General features: G+C 41.3%; 1 protein-coding gene across 1 annotated transcript in view; it reads right to left on the bottom strand.

The window, feature by feature from the left end:
- The window catches only part of MYO3B (myosin IIIB), a 296,489-nt gene that overhangs the window by 94,933 nt on the left and 173,981 nt on the right, over window positions 1-27,575 (bottom strand). The window contains exon 22 of the mRNA XM_032354332.1: window positions 18,579-18,663. Coding sequence (XP_032210223.1) covers window positions 18,579-18,663 — 85 coding nt within the window. The remainder of the gene's footprint in view (window positions 1-18,578; window positions 18,664-27,575) is intronic.

Below are 27,575 nucleotides of genomic sequence, written 5' to 3'. Positions count from 1 at the left end.
CCCTGGGAGAAAGGCTAATCAGCATAACCAAGCAAATTTGTTCCTGCTTCTTTGATAGCCCTGAAAAAAGAATCTGTTGTATATGGAGCTCTTAATAAGAAGAGGCCAATTTTTTGTTCCCAAGCAGCAACAGCCAATCCACCCTCCAGAATATATGCTCAGACCAAGATATTTTAATATTGTAAGATCCGCATGAATCTTGAGGGAGGCACATTTCAGACAAATAAGTCATGGAAATTACCATGAAGGATAATAGAAAACATAAACATCTTTGCAAATGGTTTCAATTAAGTTCAAGGTAAGGTAAATAAAGACATTTAAAACATGACATCAGAGCGAAGGACACTGTCCTTTGTAAAAGATCCTGTGCTGACCTGAGTGTTAACAGGACTTCGATACAAACTGGCCACAGATCGAACCTCAACTGGCCACTCTAGCATTCTTATTTAGTTCTTACATGGCACCTGTGAGGGTTGTGGGTGTACTAGATCCAAATCTCCCCATATTGTCACTGTGCATCTACTCCTCCCAAATCTGCGTCAGCTAGATATTCACTGCATATTCTCTTTACTGCTTGTATTTATTTAAACAGCTCTAAAGACACAGAGGATTGGAAGACAAAATGTTCTACAAAGAACACAAATTAAGTTTAAAGGTACCCAGAATGTATAAGATAATGCATATTGTATTATAAAACTTAAAAAGCTAGGATTTCTAGAATGCTTTTGTGTTGTTTGTTTAAGATTTATTTACCTAGTTGAGAGAGATAGAGGAGGGAAGGGGCAGAAGGAGAGAGAAACATTAGCAGACTCTGTGCTGAATGCAGAGCCTGATGTGGGGCTCCATCCCACAACCCTGAGATCACAACCTGAGCTGAAACCCAGAGTCAGATGCTCAACAGACTGAGCAACCCAGGAGCCCCTACAATGCTTTTGTTTGCTCTTCACCACCATCACAACACATCAGCATTTGCCAAGCCCCCACTGAACCTCCTCAGGGCTGTAGTCATACTTCTGTGCTTTTTCCTGGAATCATGTCTCCTGTCTGGCCATTGCACCTTCACACTTTAGCTTGGGTGTCCACTCCTGAGAAGAGCCTTTTCTGCCCACCCTGGCCACCTCTTCCACTCTGGGCCGAGTTGGAGCCTCCCGGTACATTCCACAATCTACTGAGCACAACCACACTGAAAACTTGGTGCAGTAACTAACCCATCTGCTGCCACATCCTGACCAATGAAAAGGGTGTGCAGATCAACTACTGACGGTCAGCTTTATCACATTCTGATTAAGGGAGGGAGAGCAAAGAACAAGCACTTGGTTCTTGAGATAGCAGAGGTGTTCCTATTGCTGTGTTCATCAGTTTTGTCTTTTCTTCTTTATATTTTAGTACTGAAAATGCTCCAAATTCCCAAAAGGTCTGAATATTCACCCATCACTAATCAATGAAAGTGGAGTAATCTTTGACTTTCTCCCCAAAGTAAACGACTAAAAGAACGGGTGGCAAAATGTTTCCTTTTTCTTTCTCTGATTTAAAAAGGTTTTTTTTCTGATAAAAAAAAAGTCATGTATTTATTGTTGTACTATCTAAAATAGATACTCAAGGAGAAGAAAATAAAGCTCAGGGATGTTTCCCATATACAGGTATAACTCCTGTTAATATCTTGCTATGTATCTTTTCAATTGTTTTTCTATGCATATAATATACATTTTAAAAAACAGAGGCTTATGATATGTTTGCCATTTTAACTTCCATTTGGTAGTTACAAGCATCTTTTGATGTCTTTTGTGTAATATGCACATATGTAAATATGCATGTAAGTCATATTTATGGCTTTATAGTATTATATTGGGCAATTATCATAAATGATTCAATTAATCTCTTATTTTTAGAAATTTGCTTCTAATTTATGATATTATCAATAATGGATCATGAATTATTCTGTGCATATAATTATGAATACTCATGTAATTATTTTCTTGGATGAATCTTAATTGATGCAGTTGGGTCAAAGGGTAAACAAATTCTTTACCTGTTTGGTTTTTTTAAAGATTTTATTTATTTATTGGACAGACAGAGATCATAAGTAGGCAGAGAAGCAGGCAGAGAGAGAGAGAGAAGGAAGCAGACTCTCCACAGAGCAGAGAGCCCAATCTGGGGCTCGATCCCAGGACCCGGGGATCATGACCTGAGCCGAAGGCAGAGGCTCTAACCCACTGAGCCACCCAGGCACCCCTTCTTTACCTGTTTTAAAACTTTTGAATTATATGACCAAAATCTTCTCTAAAAGGCAACAATAGCTAACATTCATACTTGAAAACTATGAAAGGACCCACTTCCCATATATCATCAATACTGGGGATTATCAGTCTTTTTAATCTTTGCTTACCTCTTTAGCCAAAAAAATCGGGAGGTGTACCTCATTATTAGTTTAACTGGGATACTTTAGGAATTTGTTGATTCTTAAAGAAGGAAAACATTATTCTTGGGCTTTGGTATATAACATGAAGGAAACACAAAGAATACAGAAGAAGTGAAAACAAAGAACAATCATACAAAAATAAGATCACCAGTATTGCAGGGAAGAAGGGAAACAAGAAAGAATGATCACAGCTTTTGTATTGTTTTTCATTAGGTTTGGCCACTTGGTAGCTTTCATAAAGATTTTGAAGGCATGCCCTGTATCTCAGTATCCCAACCGGTATCACCGCTGAATAAGTTGAATATGTAAGTTACTTAAATAGATCGGTATTTGTTTGTTCTTAGACACATAATTATGTTAAGTTTTAGAATATGGCTCAAGGACAAATTCATCAAAAGGACTAAAAAAACCTGATACATGTTTCATAATGCCACTGCTCGAAGTTAGCACTACTAGTTAGTACATACTATGTATGTACTTATGCTAATTTCCCAAGTCACACTGAGTCCTTTAAATTTGATATGTTTGCCTCATTGCTTTGCCCCAACCATAAGCCCAGACAGCCTTAATTTGCCAGTTCTTGTATTCTTATTTCTTTTTTTTCTCCTTTACTACTTTATGGCAGGCAGCTGTCATGCCTTTTTTCATTCTGCTGAGAATGCTTCCCTTATTGGAAAAAAGGACATTGAACTAAGAGCCCTTAAAATAACCCATACTTAAAGTAACCCATAAAACTTACTTCAGTTCTTTGTCAGCAACCAAGGGAGCTAAGAGAAAACCGGCCTCAGACCCAGGGATGGGATTCAGATGCTGTAGTGAGGAGGAACACTGTGACCTGAAGAAATGCAGCCATGGGCTGAACACACTTTACCGTGCTGAGACTCTGACCGGATCATCTTGTTTAATCCTCGTGTCAGGGCCAGCAGCCTAGGTCCTACTAGGGTCCCCTCTTCACAGATGAAGCTTGGGTTGATTGAATAATCTGCACAGGTGGCATCCAGACATCCTGTTCCAAACTCAAATCAGCAGCCTCCAGCACCTATTTTTTTTTTTTTAATTGGACTCTTTCAGATAGTCCCACAATCATATTTGGGATATCAAATGTTGCTTAGAGTGACTAATATTTAATTCTAGAAAACTTGCCAGGGAGTAGATTAAATTAAGTCCAACTCTATCTAGAGATACAACTTGATCCCTGACCTGCTGACCTTTTATTTACCTTGTATCCATGGATTAACGTTAAGATAATGTACACTGTATCACAGTCAAGATTCTAATTTGGTGGAAATACTTCTTAAGATTCTGTATAGTTATAAATACAACATACATTACAAGGGCAATAAGAGGTCGTCAATGACCTCCCAGACATCATTCATTCATTCCACAAATATTTATTGAGTACCTTTGTCTCTTGCTATTATTGGGGCTACTGCAATAACAAGGAAATCTAAGATTCCTATCCTCTTAAGAACCTACATTCAAGTGGGGGAAGCAGACAATGAAAGAAAGAAAGAAGTAAATATGCCAGCACATTAAACAGAAATGCCAAAGAAAATTGAAGCAAGAAAGGGGCATAAGAAGCGTTGGAGGCAGGGTCTGCAATTTTAGATTGAATGGCTATAGTAGATGATATCTGAATAAAGCCCTTAATAAATAAATAGGAATTGATGTCTTTGGATATGTTTTCAAGAGAAAGCTCCTATAGGTTAAAAAGATTACATGTTACAGCATGTAGAGGCCAGAAGGCTACTGTAAACACTGGTAATATTTAGCAACACACTTTATGATATATATTTATAATATACATGTACATATTCATGACATATTAGTTCCAGAGCACTTGGGCTGGTGCTAAAACACACCCACCTAATGGTCTATTTTGAATTTTAAGTATATAACAAATAATTTTTTTGGTATAAGTTTTTTCAAATATTTCATGGGGCATACACTAAAAAAAATTTTATATAAAATTCAGATTTAAGTGAACATCCTGCATTTTTATTTGCTAAATATGGCAACTCTAACTTAGGCATATCAGTACCTCAGGCAAATCAGTACCTTCTTCATCAGGAAAATATGAATAAAAATTCTTGCCAAACTGAAGGTGTTTTTAGGCAGAATGAAATGTAAATATAAGACAAAAGGATTTTAGAAGAATCGGGAGATATATGTATGGTCAGAATTTAGAAACACACACATAGCAAGGTGTTATATTAGTCTTTATAATTCTGTACTTTTGAGAGACAAGTCCCTCAATGGGGAAACTTCAGGCTTGACAGAAGGGAGAAGGATAATGACAGGTATCTGGGGTGGCTTCCTTTCTGGAACCTCTGTCTCTACTTTGGGTGGGGTCACAAGGTGACTTGTGGGTTGAGTTAATTTTGAGTTACAGTTCTAGCACTTTGAAGACTGAATTAGGCCAGGGCACAGACTCATGGAAACAAAGGAAACTTCACACGTTTTCATGCTGTACGTGGCATAACTGAGGCCTGAAAGGCTGACGTGACTTATTCAATTCAAGAAGAGGAAGAGACAAGTCTAACATCCACATCCTTTGCTTGATGCTCTCGTCACCAGTACACTCCCCAAAGAGAATATTTAACCCAGTTTTCCTCTTTGAATTCTGGAAGCAAGGGTCGGCTCAGAGAATGAGAAGCAAAAAATCCTGAAATAAAGTGCATGATGAGCATGGTCTTAATGATAGGCCCAAAGACAGATGAGGGAGGGGGCAGGAGGGTGCGGAGGAACAGTTCAGGGAATTAAAAAAAAAAGGGGCGCCTGGGTGGCTCAGTGGGTTAAGCCTCTGCCTTCAGCTCAGGTCATGATCCCAGGGTCCTGGGATAGAGCCCCACATCCGGCTCTCTGCTCCGCAGGGAGGCTGCTTCCTCCTCTCTCTCTGCCTGCTTGTGATCCCTCTCTCTCTCTCTCTCTCTGTCAAATAAATAAATTAAAAAATAAAAATAAAAAAAATAGGTGAAAAAGCCTCAATAAGAGTGTGGCAGTCAGCAGTGTCACAGTGGGGAAGCTCAAGGACAGACAGCATGCAGGGCAATGCTGTCGTGAAGACACATTTTGGTCAGGATTGAGAGGAAGTGGGATCTAAAGAGAAAGTGGCTGATGAAGTGCCCAGCCAAAGAGCAGGTAGCAGCCCTGACTTGATTTTTTAAAATTTTAACTTTTTATTTTGACTTAACTTCATATTTATAGTAAAGATGAAAGAACAACAGAAGGGATTTTGTATATTCCCAAGCAGATTCTGCAAATATTAGCAATGTACACATTTACCATATCCTCTCTCCTCTCTTTTCTCTTGGTACATGTATACTGATATCTCATATACACAAAAAAATACATACTTTTTCTGAACTATTTCAGAGTCAGTTGGATCTGATGTTCTTTTATCCCTAAATACTTCAGTGCGTGCTTCTTAAAAGCAAGGGCACTGTCACATATGACCATAGTACAGTAACCAAAAAATCAAGAAATTAACATTAATACATTCTATCACCCAGTGTATAGAACATTCAGACTTTGCCCAGCTGTCCCAACAACATCTCCCTTTACAGAAAAGAAAAATTCTGGACCATACACTGTAATCAGTTGTCATGTTTCTCTAGTCTCCTTTCATCTGGAACAGGTTCCTCATCGTCCTTTGTCTTTCATTTGGAAGCCTACAGGTTAGTAATTTTCGAAGAGGTCTGTTTGTTTGTCTGCTGTTTCTCCATGAGATTCAGGTTATGTACATTTGTCAGGAAATCCACAGGAGTGAGGTTGTGTTCTCCTCAGTGCATTGTATCAGGAGACACATGCTGTTAATTTGTCCAGTTCTAGGCGATGCTAACTTTCACCATTCGGCTAAAGCACTGTCTACCAGATCACCCCCCACCCTACTGTAATTGCTAAGTATCTCATGGAGATTTCCTCAGGGAGTATGTGAAAAGCTTGTTATTCCTTAAACTTTCATCGACTGGTTTTAGCACCCACTGATGATTCTTGTCTGAAACAATGATTATTTTGGTAATTGCCAAACAATGATTTTCTGTTTTCATCATTCCTTTTACATTTCTTGTTTCACATTTTATTGCAAAGAAAAGCTTACACTGTTACTCTGTTTCATCCTCCTCCTTTCTCTCCCTTCCTTCCTTCCTTTTTTTCTATCAGTGTGGATTAATGGATTCTTAATTTATTCAATAGATTATAGTCTTTTATTATCATTATTTACTTTGATACTGAAAGTGTCCTCAATTTGGCATTGGCTTAATGAATTAATTTATTTTTTAGAGCAGGAGAGAGCGAGGTAGGGAGGATCAGAAAGAGAATCTTATGCACACTCCATGCCGAGCATGGAGCCAGACATGGTGCTCGATCTTGTAACCCTGACATCATGACATAAACTGAAACCAAGATTCAGACGCTTAACCAACTGAGACACCCAAACACCCTGGCACTGGCTTATTTTTAAAGAGTTAAGAATCACAGGCTTCAAAATGAATGCCCAGAAAAGAATGTAGAACACTAAAAAGTACACAGAGAAAGGTGAGTGCTTCAGAGAGAGTGATAATAACTCCCTCTTTACTATTTGAGTGCTTTTTATGTGTCAGATGAGACGCCACATACTTTATATATGTTATCTCATTGAACGTTCTCGACCTCGTTAGGTAGACATTGTACCATTTTGTCTTCTATTTAAAGATGAGGAAGTGGAGAAAATAAGTTCATCAAGATCTTTCCCTTAGTAGAAGCAGGTCTAGTAGACTGTAGAGAGCCCTTCCTCTCAAGTGCCAGGCAGCCCTACAAAGTGTGGAAATCTTCAGGAAAGGACATAGTCTTAGAAGCAAGTCTGCACTGTTACTGTGGGTAGCTGGACATTTGTTCCAGCATTTATAAGTCATCTAAACTTTCTGCATTTTTACAAATGGGGCATTTGGAACCTGTCTACAAGTCTTTCATCAGTCTAGGAACTTCCCTAACCTGCCCTGTGGCAACCGTCCAACCCGGCCTGCAATCCAGTGAGGAAAGCATAAAGAAAGAGTTCATTTGTGCCAATGTCAACTGACACAGATCCAGAAAAACATGAGTTGGCCTAGTCACCTAGGGAAGCATTCCCATGGGTCAAGACAAGTGAAAGCCAAATTTAGGAAGAGAGGAGAAAGCAAAGGGACCAGCAGAGCAGGGATTCTTAAGAAAGCTGTGTTCATTCAAGTCTTTAGATCCCACATGAAGACAGGGCTGTAGTGTTGCCCTCCTGGCAGGCTAACATACCAGATTCTTCTTCCTACAACAAGACCATCCCCTCCACCGCCACCACACCACCACTTTTAATATTAAATTCCACATCCTATGAAAATGCACTTAGGTGAAAGAAGTACGCAGCATGCGAGTGAAACGAATGGAGACAATGGCCGTGCCCGAGATGGAAAAACACAATTGGATCTGAGAATAACATCCTTATGCTCCCAGGACGAACAAACTAAAAATAAAAGACAACAAGGTGCTTCCTGCCAGTCTGTAAATCCAATAAGCAAAGGAGATGCCTCAACCTGGCGCTGGGTAGTTATCCGTCAGCCTGACTCCCTCCACCCGAGAGCAGCCATGTGGTTCTCAGAGCTAACAGCTGCCAAGCAGAACCCCTCAGATTAACCCATAGGTGGTGTTGAACCACTTCCCATTAAGATATTTGCAAAGCAAACAAAAATGATAGCCCCACTCTGAGTGCTGGGAGACAGCCAGGAGCGCTGGCTGTTCTTGTTGACACAAAGAGCTCTCTGGGGAAGGTCTGGGCCAGAGCGAGGAAGGCCATTCCTGCCTGTGTCTCCAGACTGTGTTGATTTTAGGCCATTAGAATCTCGGTAACAGGGTCTGTTTATTATCTAATTTCCCAATCAGAGCAGTCGCTAGAGCCCTGTTTCACCAAAGCTCTCTCTATTCCTGTCTTCCTGACCTACACCATTCAGATGAAAAGAAGAAAATTCATCCCTCCTTCTGTTTTGTCTACTCATCGAGGAGACAAGTCTGAGAAGTCACTGAGATACACACAGAAAAAGTGTGGCATTACTACTGTCAACAGCTTCTGTGGTGAACACTTGCTTAGGTTTCTTCTTAGTTTAAAGTGACGGGGGCAATGCTAACGGGAAATAGAGTGGAATATTTGCGCCCTACAGGTAGAAGCCAACTGCCACTGAATTCACAAAACACACTTGAAGCAGAAACGCTGATTATTTTTTCCTTTCAACCCGAAAAAGAAAATGAAATAAAATTAATAAGGTTATGGAAATGTACAATGTTAATCCTTCTACCTGCAGGATTATGGTCTAGGTTTCCTTAACTGTTGATAAAACACTTTTATGCAGAATTCATTTTTACACAAATTTTGTTTCCTACAGTATTTTCAACTTGAGCAAGTTTTCTTTTCTCAAGTTTTTTTTCTTTATTTCAAAGTAAGTTCAACATGAAAAGGTGTTTTTGCCAAAAACTCATTCTGAGCCTGAATTATAAGGGTATGGTTTAGGATATAAGCAAAGTAAATATCAGAGATATACTGAATTTCTAGAAATTCCTACACTCACAAATGGGTAATGTAGAATGGGAACAAGGGGTAATGAAATGGTCAGAAGAATGTGCCTGATTTTGTCATTACTTGAAATTGTCCTTTAGGTGAGAAGCCAGGACTTTAGAGGTGTAGGTATCAACTGTATAAGGAGAGAGAGATTTTGAGAGAGAGAGAGAGAGAGAAATTGATTTTTTATAAAGACCTATTTGACATTTAAAGTACAAAGTTAAAGAGTAACATTTTAGAACCTTAATACATGATTCAGTTTTAAATGATATTTATCCAAATAAAATTACATGTCATTGGACCAAAGCTCTCTATAAATGTTCAAGTTTTCCAGAGAAAAAGCGAATCCAACTTTGCAGGTCAGCTCTGCAGAGCTCATGCCATCATTTGCTGACAGCATCATTTGCTGATGGCAAATGTGTTCATGTTTTAACTTCAGCTATACGTAGGATATGGTAAACATACCAAACACTGGTTTTCATGCCAAACTGCGCAAATCATTTCTGAAGATGCTTTATGTTTGTCTAATATATCAGGTGCAAAACACTGCCTTGAAGTGTGAATCTCATGTATGTGGGGAGGGTGGTCAGAGAACCTATGTCAAAAATGTGTTCTAATATCATTTCTGCTTAAGTTTACTACATCTGGTTTCTAACAACCCACCCTAATTTTTTAAAAAACATTATTTTTTTACTTATTTGAGAGAGAGCACCAGTGGGGGGGGGGGGTGGGAAGAAGGAGAAATAGGCTCCCTGCTGAGCAGGGAGCCCAACTTGGGACTCAATCCCAGGACCCCGGGATCATGACCTGAGTTGAAGGCAGACACTTAACCAACTGAGTGAACCAGCTGCCCCTGAATCAACCCTAAATTAACATATTAACCATAGACAGTTACCTGCCAATAAATGAGCTTCATAAAGAAAACACATAATTAAACATCTTCCTAGACCTGGATCTTATTTTGAGTTAGGCAGTTAGATCCATCATAGAAAATGAGACAATATTAACTTTCCTTTCATTTATTTTGTTAGCTTTGTTAGGTTTCTGAGAAAGACAGATCCCTAATTTATCAAAAATCAATTATTATATTCAAGTCAAACTCAACATAAGCAAGAAGCTTTTCTTGAGGTCAAACTAATTAAGTTTACCTCTGGCTCCGACAGAAATAAAAACTCAAAGAGGACATATTCATTCATCTATTACCTTTATGCTTATGATGGCCCATGATTCTAGATCCAGATTTAGTGGAATCACTCAGAAGTGAGTGACCGTTTCAACCCTGGAGTTTATTATCTCATGTAGAATGTAGTAATAGCAGTTAACGTTTTTGTGCATTTACTACATGCTAGGTAGTCTTCTAAACATTCTGTATAGTTTATTCTCACAACAGCCATAGGAGATGGGTGCCATGACTAGACATCCACTCTAGCTTGTTCAAGGTCGTGGAGCTAGCTGGACACACAGACCTGAGCCTAGACAGAAGCAATCTGGCTGCAGAGTCTTGTGACCTAAATTGCTTCCTCTGACTGCAAGGTGCCTCTGCACACACTGGGCAGGAGTCAGACTTAGATGCTCGTGGGGCCAGGCCATGAATTAAGCAGACCATGAGTAGGTATCAATGAAAGACAGCTTCTACACGGTTCTGGTAGGCTGCTGCTAGATACCCCAATTTTTCAAAAGCCATCAGAAATCTGAATTGTTCCAGGAAATCTATTTTTATATGTTAGAAACTAATTAAGACTTTCAAAAGCATTGTTTGGGCCAAACAAAATATGTCTGCAGACCACATTCTATCCAATGGCTGTATGTGTACATCTTTCAGCTTATAGAACATGGTCCAAATTTGATATTCTGTGCATCTTTTAAGCCTCCCACGTCTTGGGTCCCATCTGCCTTACTGCCTGTTACAGTATTCTCTGCATTACCCCACCCCCACCCTGTCCCTTTCAGCCTTCATCCCTCTGGACCCCTCACCCCCCCAGAGCATCCCGACATCCTGCCTCTGGACCACTTTTTCCCTCCTGGAATGCTCTTCTCCTAGCTCTAATCTGTTTCAAGGCCTTCCAGGAGGTGCTACCTACGTGGGTAATATAGCAACAGGTAAAGAAGGAACTATCAAGGAAATTCTGTTCAGAGGGAACAGCATGAACAGATATACAGAAACAGGAAAACAAAAGACATATTGAAAACCACCAAACAGCTCCAAATATTTTAAAGGAGGCCTCCAATCTTTGGAATCTGGTCCTATAAAGAGAACTTGGACTGCTGACATTCTTGACATCCATAATCCTTCTAAAAGTCTCCTTTGCATAAGGATCACTGATGATTTAAGGTTTGTTGAAATAGTTCAGATAAATATTTATGTACAGCCATAGGCAAATCCACAAGGAAAAATATAACTCAAAACAGATTTTTTCCCTGCAGCTTCTTTAGCTGGTGATAAGGTTTCTGGCTTCAAAAAGGTTTTGAAAATGAATGTGACCAATTAATATTTTAAAAATCAAGAAACTCAGAGAAGAACCTAATAATTGAGTAAGCTCTGAAAGTTATCATTTAAGGGTGTGCCAGTGGAATCCTGGCCATACTGGCAAGGGTGAATCAGGCCCAAAGTCAACCTCAGATTTATCCCTGAGAAAACAGCCAGGAATACAAAAAAATAAAATTTGGCTCTCAAGTTAAAGCAGAGAGCAAGCATTGTTCAAAGTTTCTAAAGTGTTGGAATTCTCAATGTTTATTTTAATCTAAAGCCCTAGACCAAAGCCAGAGGGGTTTTGACCCTTCATATCAGGTTAGCTTTACAGTGACCCTTTATTTATTTTTGGAAGATTTTATTTATTTATATTAGAGAGGGGATATAAGAAGGGCGAGTGGGAGAGAGAGAGAAGCAGGCTTTCCGCTGATCAGGGAGTCCAACATGGGGCTCCATCCCAGGACCCCGGGGTCATGACCTGACCCAAAGGCAGATGCTTAACCGACTGAGGCACCCAGGTGCCCCTACAGTAACCTTTTAAATACCATTACTGCCATTATTGCTACCACTTCCACCACCACAAGCAACAGCAGCTAGTCTTCATCCCTTGAGCATTTATTGTATGTCTAGAACTACACTAGTTCTCTTACATAGATCATCTCTAATCCACACTCATTGCCGTTTTGCAGCCCAGCATACTGAAGTTCAGAAAGATGAAAGAATTTTCGCAGTGACTCACAGCTTATAAGGCACTGAACTAAGGTTTAAAACCAGGACTGTCACCAAGGCCCATCTGCTTTCCACCCAGATGAGATAACACACAGACTATCTTTCACATCACCAGAGCTTCATCGAAGAAGGCCGCCACCTCCACCACTGCTCCCACGCCTACTGCCTATCTCCTTCAGGGTCCTCATAAGGTCCTCTAATGCCTTAGTGCATTGACTTGGCCACAGCAGTAGAAAGTTCGCTGGAGGGCACTAGCCTCCTGAGGGGGTGAAATGGAAGTGGAAGGAAAACAGAGCATGGGGACTGAAGGGTGGGAGAGGAAAGGTCCTCCTGATACGTAAGAAAAGTTGTTTCGTTTCATCTTCTTCGCGATGCCACATATTTCTGCAATGACCCCCCACGCAGACTGTGTGTCAAGAGATGTGGCAATCTGTACTTTCACAGCCCACATGAAAATCTGGCCCACAGTCGGCCCTGACTGGGAGGCTGTTCCTCTGGCTCATCGATTCTGAGGTCAGCCCAATTGGCTCCAAGCCCCAGAGCTGCAAGGATGACACACGGGAGAAATATGTGCTCATTTTCCCCTCGCGAGGTGCCAGCTCTGCTCGAGCTGCCTGAGTCGTGACGATTCCCATCACTCTGAGTCTGAATCCTCACTCAGGCAGCCCCCACGAAGCAGCTTCTCCGGAGGTGTGTTACAAGCTGCTGGGCAGAAACACGTGCGCCAGCATTAGCAATCTTCTGCCTCCCTTATAGGATAGGGGCTTCTTTTTATACTACAACAGGCCGGCTGTGCTAAAGAATGTCAAATAAAAGCCTAGGGAGAGCTTTGCCATATGTGGGCCAAATTAAATTAAGGAGCATAATCCTCACTATTGTACTTATCAGCATTAAAATAGAGAATCACCATCAGGGGAACAAAGCCCCAGGACATAAAAGACTATTTCCTTTCTGTCATTTGCTGTACAAAATTACAGGCTCATGGAGGAAGTGGGGTGGAGGAGTGACACCCTAGCCACCGATTTCTACTTTCAACCTGGAGTTGCCTTCTCCTTAGCCATATTAGCTCCCACCCCACTGTACACAGAGGGGAGCACCTATCTTCTCCACGAGGCTTTGTCCCCAGACTTCAGTGCTGGCATTTTTTCCACCCATCACAGGATGACAGTTTTATGCCAGTCAGGGTTTATTCCTTAGCTGGCTGTGATTTACAATTTGTTACAATGACAGTGACAAAGAACACAGAGCAGGAAAAAGCCATGGGCTAAGCATTTGGAGCCTGGAACCTAGATTGACAGCAGAATGTAACAGTATCTCAAAAGGGTCAGCTCTGGAGTCAGAAGGCCTGCATCCAAATCCTAACTCTGTCACATGACTAAGCCACGCTGGCAAATTACTTGTTTTTTTTTTTGTTGTTGTTGTTGTTGTTTTTTTTAAGCTTCCACAAAGGCAACTGATTAACAGAAAACATTAATTTGAGGAATCCTGTTCATAGACAGTGACCACGGCAACCCCGCTTCCTGCAAGTGTTGTGGGGGGATGGGGTAGGGCGGTGAGATTGACATTCTCAACCCACCTGACCTTCACTCCTGAACAAGCAAGGGCTCTGAGAGCTGACTGGGCCTCGGGTCCTGGGGTTTGGGTTCTGTTTCCTCCTGTGACCTGGAGTTTGATGTGGAGGGCAGTGATGCCCAGAGATGTGACCCTCTGGGTTACACCCTGGGCAGCCAACATGGCAGCCTAGGGAGAGGACTCATCTGGGTTAGCCTTCACCTTCATCCCACCAGTCACATGGCAGATGGTTTCCTTGTCAGAAAGATCGGTGACATGGACAGAAGTGTCACTGAAGGACACAAAGATGTGGCAGATACCACACTCATTTTCTCTGTTAGCTACCTGAAGTCCAAGGCTGAGGACCTGTTCTTCCTTCTTTTCTTTCCCCTTCAAGGGGCCATTTCTGCAGGGCTTCTCCAGACTCCGCCACCAGAGAGCAAATGACTCATAATAACTTGATGTCAGAAATTATAAAAAGTGGACCTCTTTCATCTGGTAGTTACATGAGGATTAAATAAGGTAATATATGTAGAACACTTAGTACAGTGCCCAGGAATTTGTTAGTATGTGTCAAATGTTAGTTGTTTTTAGTGATGGAGAGAGAAGTTCTGATTTCAAACCCAGATCTGCATTTATTCTCTGTGTGACACTGGGTGACCCTCCTGACGAGCTGATTAAGGGCAGGAGTAGGTAAATCTGATACGTACAACTCAGCACTGGTCTCTGGACCAGCATGTGGGACCTACTCATCTTAGCCCTCCCTGTTTGGTTTACTTATCAGTAACATGGAGTCAGTGATACCACCAGAAAGGCAAGAATGAGAAACACGTGAGATCACTGTGGGAAAAGATCTGGACTCACAGAAAATGTTGAGTGAATCTGAATGATTATGTTGTTTTTATTCCTGGCAATATTTCTTGTCTTGTTTGGGTCTTCCTTATGAACTCTTCCCTCTGATTCTGCCTGCCCTTTATCTTTCCCTGGTACCTATCTGCTCCCTACACTACCCCTCCAGGACTCTTCTGGCATGTTCTCTTACAAAGCTGCAAACGCCCATTCTCACATTCCCAGCTTGCCCTGCAGCTCCCTGGCAGGGCCACCCCGGCAAACTGCCAATTGCTGGCCAGTGAGATGCAAGTGTGTCCTAGGGACTTCTGGGAAACAGAGACAGACTCCTGAAGAGAGCCTCCTTCTCATCCAGCCCTTCCTTCCTCTTTGGACATTGCCCGGTGAGGAGGTAATGCTTAGTGCTGCTTCAGCCACCTTGTGACCCTAAGTGGGAGCACTGCTGATGCACTGAAAGTAGCCGAGAGATGAAGAGGGCCCATGTCTTAAATGACATCCCCGAGCAGCTGAACCAGCACTGGAAGTTTTGTGTTTAGAACTCTATCCTGAGGGATTCTTAAGTATACTGGTTGGAGGGTCTGTTAATTGCTGCTAAGAACATCAACATTGGCATGATTTAGCTTTCTTCTTACTCTGCCCATTCCTTCCCCTGGCATCTCCTTCCCCTTGGCTTCCTTCCTGTCAACTATTGGGTTGATTCACAGGGCATTCAGGTGATCAGCAAGCACAGAGGGCAAAATGAGACTTCTAGCTCCCTGGGGCAGGCATGTCCTAGCTGATGAGTTATTCGGTATCCTATTGTTGCTGCCACCACCCAACGGTGTAGCAAGAAGAACACTTCTTTCATAAAAATCTGAGCCTTAGGAGGGGTGTTGGAAGTCCAGTCAAGAGACTTACTGAGTACCTACTGCATGTACTGGAAACAGGGAGAAGTAAGATTCAGCCCTCACCTTTGAGAAGTTGACCTGCTAGCATACAGTCAACCATAACACCAGGCAATACGTGAAAAGCGACAGAGATCAATAAACCAAAGCATGGTCTGTTTATCACCAGAGCCCTGACTGTGAGCTATTACTGCTCACAACATCCTAAGGAGTTTGTGCCAGAATGTAAATCAACTTATCACCAAGTACATTATTTAGCTGAACTGATATTTTTTACATAGCAAACTTTCTTGATGAGGAAAGCTATGGGTTGATTTACATTCTGATAAAAGTTCACTATTTTGTCTCGAACCAGGATTTTGAGTAGTTCTGTTAAAATGGACTACAAAGGTTCAAGGAGCACTGATGAGCATTGAGGTCATCATGGAGGAAAGGGCTACGACAACGTATCTTGATGAGATTGGTAAGAGCTGAACAGAAAGGCATGAGCAGAGAGAACAGAGGTAGATGCATTGGTCAAACAGTAAGTCTGACCGCACAGGGTGCATATTGGGACAAGGTGGAGGTGAGTCTGGAAGACAAAGTCCAGCAAGACAGAGAGAGGCTGGATACGGCACACTGAGAAGTCTGAACCTCTTTTGGTCTAAAATGGGAAGCCATTAAAGTTCTTTGAAAAGTCAGAATATGCTTAAGGACAATTGATCAGGTGTCAGAAATAAAAGCTGCTCTATAAAGACAAGAAACAAGAGACAGAGGGGATGAGATAATGGCAGGCCCGGACCAGGGAAGGACTCTAAGAAAATGACTGGAGGTGGAGATGCATGAGAGGCAGGGATCAAAAATGAGTGCCAGAAAGAAAAACTGACTGCCAGTTTTTGAAACTGACTGCTAGTCCGCTGAGAGTGTCTGTGCAACTCACCACAGTGGGAGAGTCAGGCACAAAAGGTGCTTTGCTGGGGACTTTTCTGCCAAGGCCCTGGTGTGTAAGTCAGAAACACATGGTCAGCAGGGTTGGGCATGGGAGTAAGGGATTCAGAACAGAGACCAGAGAACTATGCTCCCTGAGCTAAGAGTTGATATCAGAACACACCAGTGAGAGAGGATATCACCCAGGTGAAGAGCAGAGAAGAAAGTCAAGGACCTGGAGAACTGCCTCATTTAATGGTGGGTGGAGGAGGAGAATGGAGCCAGAGAAGACAGAGACCAGGGTATCCTAGAGGAAGAGCTTGAAGTCCTCAGGTCCACAGACACCCAAGGAAGAGGGCAACCTGAAGCCAGCATGGCCCATGGAATGGATGCTGTTGAGTCTGATGAAGATGAGGTTCTAGCCACTGGGAGCTGAAATCCCCAAAAGCAGTTGTAGAAACATGGGGAGGGCACAGATCAGATTTTAGGATCAAAAAGGGAGGGGTCGGTGAGGGAATGAAGTAGATGACTTGGATATCAGTCTAAGAAAGTCTGATAGTAAAAGTAAGAGGGAGGCCAGTGCTAAGAGTAGCCTCTTTTGTAGGATGTGGAAAGGTATAAGCAAAAGGAAAAGAGACAGGAGAGAATGAAAGCTGTGGAAGCAAGTGTGTCCTCCAGGGCCTGGAGGAAAGGACCACAAATGAAGGCATTAGTTAGCCTGTTCAAGGAAAAGACCCGTAGTCTTTTGATAACAGCAAAGGAAGGAAGAACAGCTGAAGAGAGAGATTCTGAGATTCAGGAAACCAAGTTGAAGTTGCTCACAGCACTACCCTGATACTGTACAAAGTCAGCCACCAGCTGAGGTTGAGCGGGGTCAGGCTTGGGCTGGAGCCAGAGCCATTTACCAAACAGGGTAACTGAGTCATCCAAGGTCAAAGCGCTGGAAAATGGCACTAGGACCAGAACCCAAGTCTTCCATCTGCAAAGGTCAATGGTCTTCCTGCTGCATCAGAAATTCTAAACTTTGTTATTCTAGTATGAGGTGACAGGCCTATAATATTTCCTCAAGTGCCCTTGAGTGAGCTGTTTTATTGGGAAACTAGTCTACTTTATGAGCAGTTCAACAACAGCTTGAGACCACTAGAGAAGTATTGATAATGTAATTCGTCAAGTCTCAAAAATATTAATAAGAAATCTCAAAAAACTAAGAAATATTTTTTAAAATTACATATCAAAACCACTTCTTTTTCCAAGTGAAAAAATGCACAGAAGTTTCTAATGATCTGCTTCTTTCTCCAAATCCTGGTGTAAATTTTTAATGAAAAAGTCCCCACAACTGATTTAGAGGAAAATATGAAAGGCAAGCTTCATGCTAGTTAGACCTTCCCTTTGCCACAGTCTGCTCTTTCCTGTACTTGCATCCTCTTCCTGGTGACATATATGACAGAACCTAAAAACATTTTCTGGGAAAAGGTAGGTTATGGAAATATCCCTGAAGAACTGGAAGCCTGGGTGTTCCTTGAGTCTCCTGTGCTTGATGTCCTGGCCTGGCCTGGGCTGACTTAAAGTGACCTGAGTCTACAGTTAGCCACGGATATTGTCCTCTGCAGCCCTGAGCAGGTCCTGTGTACCATGAAGATGAGCTATAATGCTCTACTTTTTTTGAGTTATATTTAACTAGAAATTGTGGGTAAACGGGCAATTATACTCCTTTTTGCTTTATCTTAACCCAAGGTTTTCCCACCTTGGACTACTTTGGGCTAGACAATTCTTAGTTGTGAGGGGGCTGTGGTGTGCAGTGTGGGATGTTCAGCAGTACCCCTGGCCTCTGCTTACCAGATGACATCAGCACAACTCCTCCCCCTGAGGCTGTGACAACAAAAATATCTCCAGACACTGCCAAATGTCCCAGAGGAAAGAGGGGCAAAACTGTCCCCAGTTGAGAAAAATCACTTTAACTGAATGAGGCCAAGCACCTGCTTTACTATGAAGAGAACCCAAAAAGCAGGATTGTGTCCAGGTTGCCCTGCAGAGTGAAGACTTTCTGCCCACAGAGGAATGACCTCTGACCTGGGAGAATCTGATAAAAAACACTTTTTGGCTCTACTCTCTCCAACTCTTCAATATAACACATTGTCAGAAATACTTCTGTTCAGTGTCCTTGGGCACAGAGCACCTAAGTGTAAGACTAAGAACAGTATGGAAATGACTCACCGATTTTTCTCAGTGACAACAGGAGAGTTGCTTGAAGTCTCTGCATGGCCACTGTTGAATTCTGTTTGTGGACTTCTTTTATGATCTATGGGAGCCCCTCAGAATGGGCAGAAAACAAACAAGAAAACAGACAAAAAACTTAGAGATCTATGGCTAGGTTCAGAGGCAGGGTTAGGCTTTAGTGCCTATCCATACTCCACAGCACCTCTCTCCCTGCCCTCTTGCTGTTCTACAGCCTTTGTCTACACACATCATCAAGACTGACCTGCTCTGTGATCCCAGCCAGCAAACTCGGTAAAATAATTCATAGGTACGGGAAAACAAGCTACCTTTCTCCAAGAGATAGAGATGGTGGACAGAGATTAGAAGCCCCCGGGAGAGCTCAACTGCCACAGTGGTATGTAGGAGTTGGAATGGCAGTGGGCTAGACAGCAGGCCAGTTTCCAGTTCCAGCTAGGCAGGGCGGGGCTGGTGCTGATGCAGAATGTTCATCAGGGAATGGACTGCCCCAATGTGGATAGGACGGACACTAACTAGGGAATCACTTCTGGAGTCATCCATTTCTACACTGTGAAGGAGGGCAATTCACAGATAAATTTCTCAAGAATGGGAGTAACAAATACAGTTTCTCCTTTCTGTGACCATGGGTGCCTAGCCCTACCTAATCAATCATGCCCCTCTTTTCCACTAAATCTTAATTCAGGTTCAAGTTCCTTTTTTTTTTTTTTTTAAAGATTTATGTATTTATTTGAGTGAGCGTAAGCTTACTTGAGTAGGGGGAAAGACAGGGAGAGAGAGAGAGAGAGAGAGAGAGAGTCCCAAGCAGCCTCCCCACTGAGTGCAGAGCCCATGGGAGGGGGTGGGTTTGACATGCGGCTTGATCTCACAACCCATGAGATCATGATCAGAACCAAAATCCTGAGTTGGATACTCAAATAACTGAGCCACCCAGGCTCTCCAGCTTCAAATCCCTTCTCCTTCTTCTTCTTCTATTTTGTTTTGTTTTAAATATTTTATTTACTTATTTGACAGAGAGAGAGAGCACGCGCACATAAGTAGGGGGAATGGCAGGCAGAGGGGAGGGAAAATCAGGATCCCCGCTGAACAGAGACCTGGATCAGGACCCCAATCATGACCTTAGCTGAAGACAGACACTTAACTGACTGAGCCACCTGGGTGCCCCTCAAGTTCCTTTTTAACATGCTTTACATCAGAGGTTCCCCTGGTGCAGGTGCCACAGGGTCATGACTTCATGAGGACAACAAAGGAAGCATCAACATCACTTAGAAACTTGTTAGAAATGCACATTCTTGGGCCCCACCCAAGACCTAGTGAATTAGAATGTCCAGTGGTGGTAGCTGGCAACCTGTTTTTTTTTTTTAATTTTATTAAAATTTTTAATTTTTTTATAAACATGTAATGTATTTTTATCCCCAGGGGTACAGGTCTGTGAATTGCCAGGTTTACACACTTCACAGTGCTCACCACAGCACATAACCTCCCCAATGTCCATAACCCCACCCCCCTCTCCTAGCCCTCTTTCCCCCAGCAACCCTGAGTTTCTTTTGTGAGATTAGGAGTCACTTACAGTTTGTCTCTCTCCCAATCCCATCTTGTTTCATTTATTCTTTTCCTACCCCCTAAAACCCCCATGTTGCATCTCGACTTCCTCACATCAGGGAGATCATATGATAGTTGTCTTTCTCCGACTGACTTACTTTGCTAAGCATAATACCCTCTAGTTCCATCCAAGTCGTCGCAAATGGCAAGATTTCATTTTTTTTGATGGCTGCATAGTATTCCATTGTGTATATATACCACATCTTCTTTATCCATTCATCTGTTGATGGACATCTACGTTTTTTCCATAGTTTGGCTATTGTGGACATTGCTGCTATAAACATTCGGGTGCATGTGCCCCTTTGGATCACTACATTTGTATCTTTACGGTAAATACCCAGTAGTGTAATTGCTGGGTCATAGGGTAGCTCTATTTTCAACTTTTTGAGGAACCTCCATGCTGTTTTCCAGAGTGGCTGCACCAGCTTGCATTCCCACCAATAGTATAGGAGGGTTCCCCTTTCTCCACATCCTCGCCAGCATCTGTCATTTCCTGACTTGTTAATTTTGGCCATTCTGACTGGTGGTGTGAGGTGGTATCTCATTGTGGTTTTGATTTGTACTTCTCTGATGCCGAGTGATGTGGAGCACTTTTTCAGGTGTCTGTTGGCCATCTGGATGTTTTCTTTGCAGAAATGTCTGTTTATGTCCTCTGCCCTTTTCTTGATTGGATTATTTGTTCTTTGGGTATTGAGTTTGCTAAGCTCTTTATAGATTCTGGACACTAGCCCTTTAACTGATATGTCGTTTGCAAATATCTTCTCCCATTCTGTCAGTTGTCTTTCGGTTTTGTTAACCGTTTCCTTTGCTGTGCAAAAGTTTTTGATCTTGATGAAATCCCAATAGCTCATTTTTTCCCTTGCTTCCCTTGCCTTTGGCGATGTTCCCAGGAAGAAGTTGCTGCGGCTGAGGTCAAAGAGGTTGCTGCCTGTGTTCTCCTCAAGGATTTTGATGGATTCCTTTCTCACATTGAGGTCCTTCATCCATTTTGAGTCTGTTTTCGTGTGTGGTATAAGGAAATGGTCCAATTTCATTTTTCTGCATGTGGCTGTCCAATTTTCTCAACACCATTTGTTGAACAGACTGTCTTTTTTCCATTGGACATTCTTTCCTGCTTTGTGGAAGATTAGTTAACCATAGAGTTGAGGGTCTATTTCTGGGCTCTCTATTCTGTTCCATTGATCTATGTGTCTGTTTTTGTGCCACTACCATACTGTCTTGATGGTGACAGCTTTGTAATAGAGCTTGAAGTCTGGAATTGTGATGCCACTAACTTTGGCTATTCGAGGTCTTTTCTGGTTCTGTATAAATTTTAGGATTATTTGTTCCATTTCTTTGAAAAAAATGGATAGGATTTTGATAGGGATTGCATTAAATGTGTAGATTGCTTTAGGTAGCATAGACACTTTCACAATATTTATTCTTCCAATCCAGAAGCATGGAACATTTTTCCATTTCTTTGTGTCTTCCTCAATTTCTTTCATGAGTACTTTATAGTTTTCTGAGTATAGATTCTTTGCCTCTTTGGTTAGGTTTATTCCTAGGTATCTTATGGTTTTGGGTGCAACTGTAAATGGGATCGACTCCTTAATTTCTCCTTCCTGTGTCTTGTTGTTGTAGAGAAATGCCACTGATTTCTGTGCATTGATTTTATATCCTGACACTTTACTGAATTCCTGTACAAGTTCTAGCAGCTTTGGAGTGGAGTCTTTTGTGTTTTCCACATATAGTATCATATCATCTGCAAAGAGTGATAGTTTGACTTCTTCTTTGCCAATTTGGATGCCTTTAATTTCTTTTTGTTGTCTGATTGCTGAGGCTAGGACTTCTAGAACTACATTGAATAGCAGTGATGATAATGGACATCCCTGCCGTGTTCCTGACCTTAGCGGAAAAGCTTTCAGTTTTTCTCTATTGAGAATGTTATTTGCGGTGGGTTTTTCATAGATGGCTTTGATGATATTGAGGTATGTGCCCTCTATCCCTACACTTTGAAGAGTTTTGATCAGGAAGGGATGCTGTACTTTGTCAAATGCTTTTTCAGCATCTATTGAGAATATCATATGGTTCTTGTTCTTTCTTTTATTAATGTATTGTATCACATTGATTGATTTGCAGATGTTGAACCAACCTTGCAGCCCTGGAATAAATCCCACTTGGTCGTGGTGAATAATCTTCTAAATGTACTGTTGGATCCCATTGACTAGTATTTTGGTGAGAATTTTTGCATCTGTGTTCATCAAGGATATTGGTCTGTAATTCTCTTTTTTGATGGGATTCTTGTCTGGTTTTGGGATCAAGGTGATGCTGGCCTCATAAAATGAGTTTGGAAGTTTTCCTTCCATTTCTATTTTTTGGAACAGTTTCAGGAGAACAGGTATTAATTCCTCTTTAAATGTTTGGTAGAATTCCCCTGGGAAGCCGTCTGGCCCTGGGCTTTTTTTGTTTGGAGATTTTTGATGACTGTTTCAATCTCCTTACTGGTTATAGGTCTGTTCAGGTTTTCTATTTCTTCCTGGTTCAGTTGTGGTAGTTTATATGTCTCCAGGAATGCATCCATTTCTTCCAGATTGTCAAATTTGTTGCCATAGAGTTGTTCATGATATGTTCTTATAATTATTTGTATTTCTTTGGTGTTGGTTGTGATCTCTCCTCTTTCATTCATGATTTTATTTATTTGGGTCCTTTCTCTTTTCTTTTTGATAAGTCTGGCCAGGGGTTTATCAATCTTATTAATTCTTTCAAAGAACCAGCTCCTAGTTTCGTTGATTTGTTCTATTGTGTTTTTTTGGTTTCTATTTCATTGATTTCTGCTCTGATCTTTATGATTTCTCTTCTCCTGCTGGGTTTAGGCTTTCTTTGTTGTTCTTTCTCCAGCTCCTTTAGGTCTAGGGTTAGGTTGTGTATTTGAGACCTTTCTTGTTTCTTGAGAAAGGCTTGTACCGCTATATATTTTTCTCTCAGGACTGCCTTTGCTGTGTCCCACAGATTTTGAACAGTTGTGTTTTCATTATCATCTCTTTCCATGATTTTTTTCAATTCTTCCTTAATTTCCTGGTTGACCCATCATTCTTTAGAAGGATGCTGTTTAATCTCCATGTATTTGGGTTCGTTCCAAATTTCCTCTTGTGACTGAGTTCTAGCTTCAGAGCATTGTGGTCTGAAAATATGCAGGGAATGATCCCAATCTTTTGATACTGGTTGAGACCTGATTTATGACCCAGGATGTGATCTATTCTGGAGATTGTTCCATGTGCACTAGAGAAGAATGTGTATTCTGTTGCTCTGGGATGAAATGTTCTGAATATATCTGTGATGTCCCTTTGGTCCAGTGTGTCATTTAAGGCCTTTATTTCCTTGTTTATCTTTTGCTTGGATGATCTGTCCATTTCAGTGATGGGAGTGTTAAAGTCCCCTACTATTATTGTATTATTGTCAATGTGTTTCTTTGATTTTGTTATTAATTGGTTTATATAGTTGGCTGCTCCCATATTATGGGCATAGATATTTAAAATTGTTAGATCTTCCTGTTGTACAGACCCTTTGAGTATGATATAGTGTCCTTCCGCATCTCTTTTTATAGTCTTTGGCTTAAAGTCTAATTGATCTGATATAAGGATTGCCACCCCAGCCTTCTTCTGATGTCCATTAACATGGTAAATTGTTTTCCATTTCCTCACTTTAAATCTGGAGGTGTCTTCAGGTCTAAATTGAGTTTCTTGTAGGCAGCATATTGATGGGTTTTATTTTTTTATCCATTCTGATACCCTGTGTGTCTTTTGATTGGGGCATTTAGCCCATTTACATTCAGGGTAACTATTGAGAGATATGAGTTTAGTGCCATTGTATTGCCTGTAAGGTGACTGTTACTGTATATTGTCTGTTCCTTTCTGATCTACTACTTTTAGGGTCTCTCTTCGCGTAGAGGACCCCTTTTAATATTTCCTATAAAACTGGTTTGGTGTTTGCAAATTCTTTCAGTTTTTGTTTGTCCTGGAAGCTTTTTATCTCTCCTTCTATTTTCAATGATAGCCTAGCTGGATATAGTATTCTTGGCTTTCTCGTTTAGTGCTCTGAATATATCATGCCAGTTCTCTCTGGCCTGCCAGGTCTCTGTGGATAAGTCTGCTGCCAATCTAATATTTTTACCATTGTATGTTATAGACTTCTTTTCCCGGGCTGCTTTCAGGATTTTCTCTTTGTTGCTAAGACTTGTAAATTTTACTATTAGGTGAGGTGGTGTGGACCTATTCTTATTGATTTTGAGGGGGGTTCTCTGCACCTCCTGGATTTTGATGCTTGTTCCCTTTGCCATATTATGGAAATTCTCTCCAATAATTCTCTCCAATATACCTTCTGCTCCCCTCTCTCTTTCTTCTTCTTCTGGAATCCCAATTATTCTAATGTTGTTTCATCTTATGGTGTCACTTCTCTCTCGAATTCTCCCCTCATGGTCCAGTATTTGTCTGTCTCTCTTTTGCTCAGCTTCTTTATTCTCTGTCATTTGGTCTTCTATATCATTAATTCTTCCTTCTGCCTCATTTATCCTAGCAGTAAGAGCCTCCATTTTTAATTGCACCTCATTAATAGCTTTTTAAATTTTAACTTGGTTAGATTTAAGTTCTTTTATTTCTCCAGAAAGGGCTTTTATCTCTCCAGAGAGGGTTTCTCTAATATCTTCCAAGCCTTTTTTGAGCCCGGCTAGAACTTTGAGAATCATCATTCTGAACTCTAGATCTGACATATTACCAATGTCCGTATTGATTAGGTCCCTAGCCTTTGGTATTACCTCTTGTTCATTTTTTTGTGGTGAGTTTTTCAGCCTTGTCATTTTGTCCAGATAAGAATATATGAAGAAGCAAATAAAATACTAAAAGGGTGGCAAAGACCCCAAGAAAATGCACTTTAGCCAAATCAGAAGAGACCCCAAATCATTGGGGGCGGGGGAGAAAGGGGATAAAAAGAAGTTCAGAAAAAAAGATTAAAAAAAAAAAAGAAAACAAATTTAAAAAATATAAAAAAGAAAAAATATATATTAGACTGGTGACTAGAACAGGGTCACCCACTTAATTTTGGAAGTATTTTGGTCTCTTAGAAGAAACTACCTCCCAAAATTTTAAAGAATGAAAAACATATATAAGGGTAAACACAATGAAGGGATGGAATATGCCTATAAAGATAAAAAAAATTTTTTTTTAATTTCTAAAAAAGGAGTTGATAAAGTAAGTTGGTTGGGAGAATAAAGAAAAAGAAAGCGGAGAGATTTTTCTCAGGCTGGAGATTAGAACAGACCCAGAGCTAGATTTAGGGAATATTTTGACCTATTAGAAGAAGTTGTACCCCAGATTTTTTAGAAGAAAAAACCCTATGTGTATACAAAAAATAAAGTTAGATACAATGAAGGATAAAATATGACTACAATCATGAAGGTTCAAAAAAGATTTTTTTTTAATGAAAGGTATTGTTAAGATAAACTAGTTAAAAAACGTTAAAAGAGGAAAGGGTAAAAGTTAAAAAAAATTTAGAAGAAGAAAAAAAATATAGTTAAAAAAAATTAAATTAACTGCAAGACTAAGGAATCATGGGGAGAAAGCCATGAATTCCATGCTTTGCTTTCTCCTCCTCTGAAATTCTGCTGTTCTCCTTTGTATGTTAACTTGGTCTTGGCTGGATTTCTTGTTGATCTTCTGGAAGAGGGGCCTGTTGTAGTGATTCTCCAGTGTCTTTGCCCCAGGCGGAATTGCACTGCCCTTACCAGGGGCCAGGCTAAGTAATCCACTCTGGTTTGCTTTCAGGAGCTCTTGTACCCTGAACGCTTTCCATAGAGTTCCGTTGGACGGGAATGAAAATGGCGGCCTCCCAGTCTCCAGCCCACATGAGCCGAGAGCTCGGGGCCCCACTCAGTGCGCCCTCAGAGACAAGCGTTCAATCACTCCAGTGTTCCTGGCCTCTGGCTGCGCTCCGAGCTCACCCAGCCTGTGACCAGTTCAAGGTGACCCTGAGCTGAGAGCTCACTCCTCGGCTCTGTCTCTGTAGCTGGCTTCCTTGCTGTAGTACCTGCGAGCTCTGCAACACTCAGACATCCCCAATCCTTCTGTGACCCCACGGGACCTGGGGCCACGCTGACCCCACATGGGCGTCACCCCAGTTTAGCCTCTGGAGCGATATCCCTCAATGGAGCAGACTTTTAAAAGTCCTGATTTTGTGCTCCATTGCTCCACTGCTTGCCGGGAGTTGGCCCCTCCCCGCGCGGTCTATCTTCCCGTGGCTTTGGATTCACTTCTCCACTGGTCCTACCTTTTAGAAAGAATTGTTGCTGTTCTTCTCTTTGGTCTCTTGTTGGATTTGTAGGTATTTGCAATGGATTGATAAGCTATCTAGCTGATCTCCTGCTACCTGATATAGTCTCAGTCTGCTACTTCTCCGCCATCTTGACCACAAACCTCCTCTGGCAACTGGTTTTTAATAGGCCCTCAAGGTGATCTGGATCCATGCTGAAGTTTGACAGACACTGCTCCAGATCAATGATTCTTAATCTGGGCTGTATATTCAAATCACCTGGGAAGATTTTAAATATGCCTAAACCCAGATCCTAGAGATTCTGAAATTGTCCTGGGGTAGGATTGCGTTAATTTTAAGAAGTTCTCCGGATGATTTTACCATTTGGCCAGGGCTGAGAATTAGTTTCACATAGTCACTACTAATCAGTTGGGATAGGGGAGAGAGTGCATCTATTTGCTATCCTTATTTCAGGTCATCTAAAAGCAGCCAAACCAAAATATAAACATGAAGATATCTGTAAACTTGGCAACTGTGACATACTACAGAAGATGCATAAAATGTATAAGGTTGGGGGTGCCTGGGTGGTGCAATTGGTTAAGCATTCAACTCTTGGTTTCAGCTCAGGTCATGATCTCAGGGTTGTGAGATGGAGCCCCACCTCGAGCTCTGGGCTCAGTGGGGAGTCTTTTTAAGACTCTTCTCTCCCTTTCCCTGTACTCTTCCCCTCCCCCATCCTGGGGCTCTTTCTCTCTCTCTCTTTCTAATAAATAAATCTTTAAAAAACTTATAAGGTTGAAGTTATGATGATTGAACATATAGCATGACAAAGAGTACAGAAAAAGAAATATATAAATCAATTGTTTTATGCTGTCTATTCTTGGAAGGGTAAGCTCTGATTCTGTGTTATTAGTTTGGTTCCTTAAACATAAATATCTCATGTGTAAAAGAAATGTAATTATTCAAGCTATCAGTGATAGATAACACCATCTGTTATTGTTATTATTATTGCTATAAACACCAAAAGAATAAAGATAAAATTTTAAGTGGAACATTATTATATTTTTATTATTACACAAAAAAACATTACAACCAAAC

The sequence above is a fragment of the Mustela erminea genome, chromosome 8 (assembly GCF_009829155.1).
Source record: "Mustela erminea isolate mMusErm1 chromosome 8, mMusErm1.Pri, whole genome shotgun sequence".
NCBI classification, from domain to species: domain Eukaryota; kingdom Metazoa; phylum Chordata; class Mammalia; order Carnivora; family Mustelidae; genus Mustela; species Mustela erminea.
Note: the sequence above shows the minus strand (reverse complement) of the source record. Positions and strands in the feature narration are given on the sequence as shown.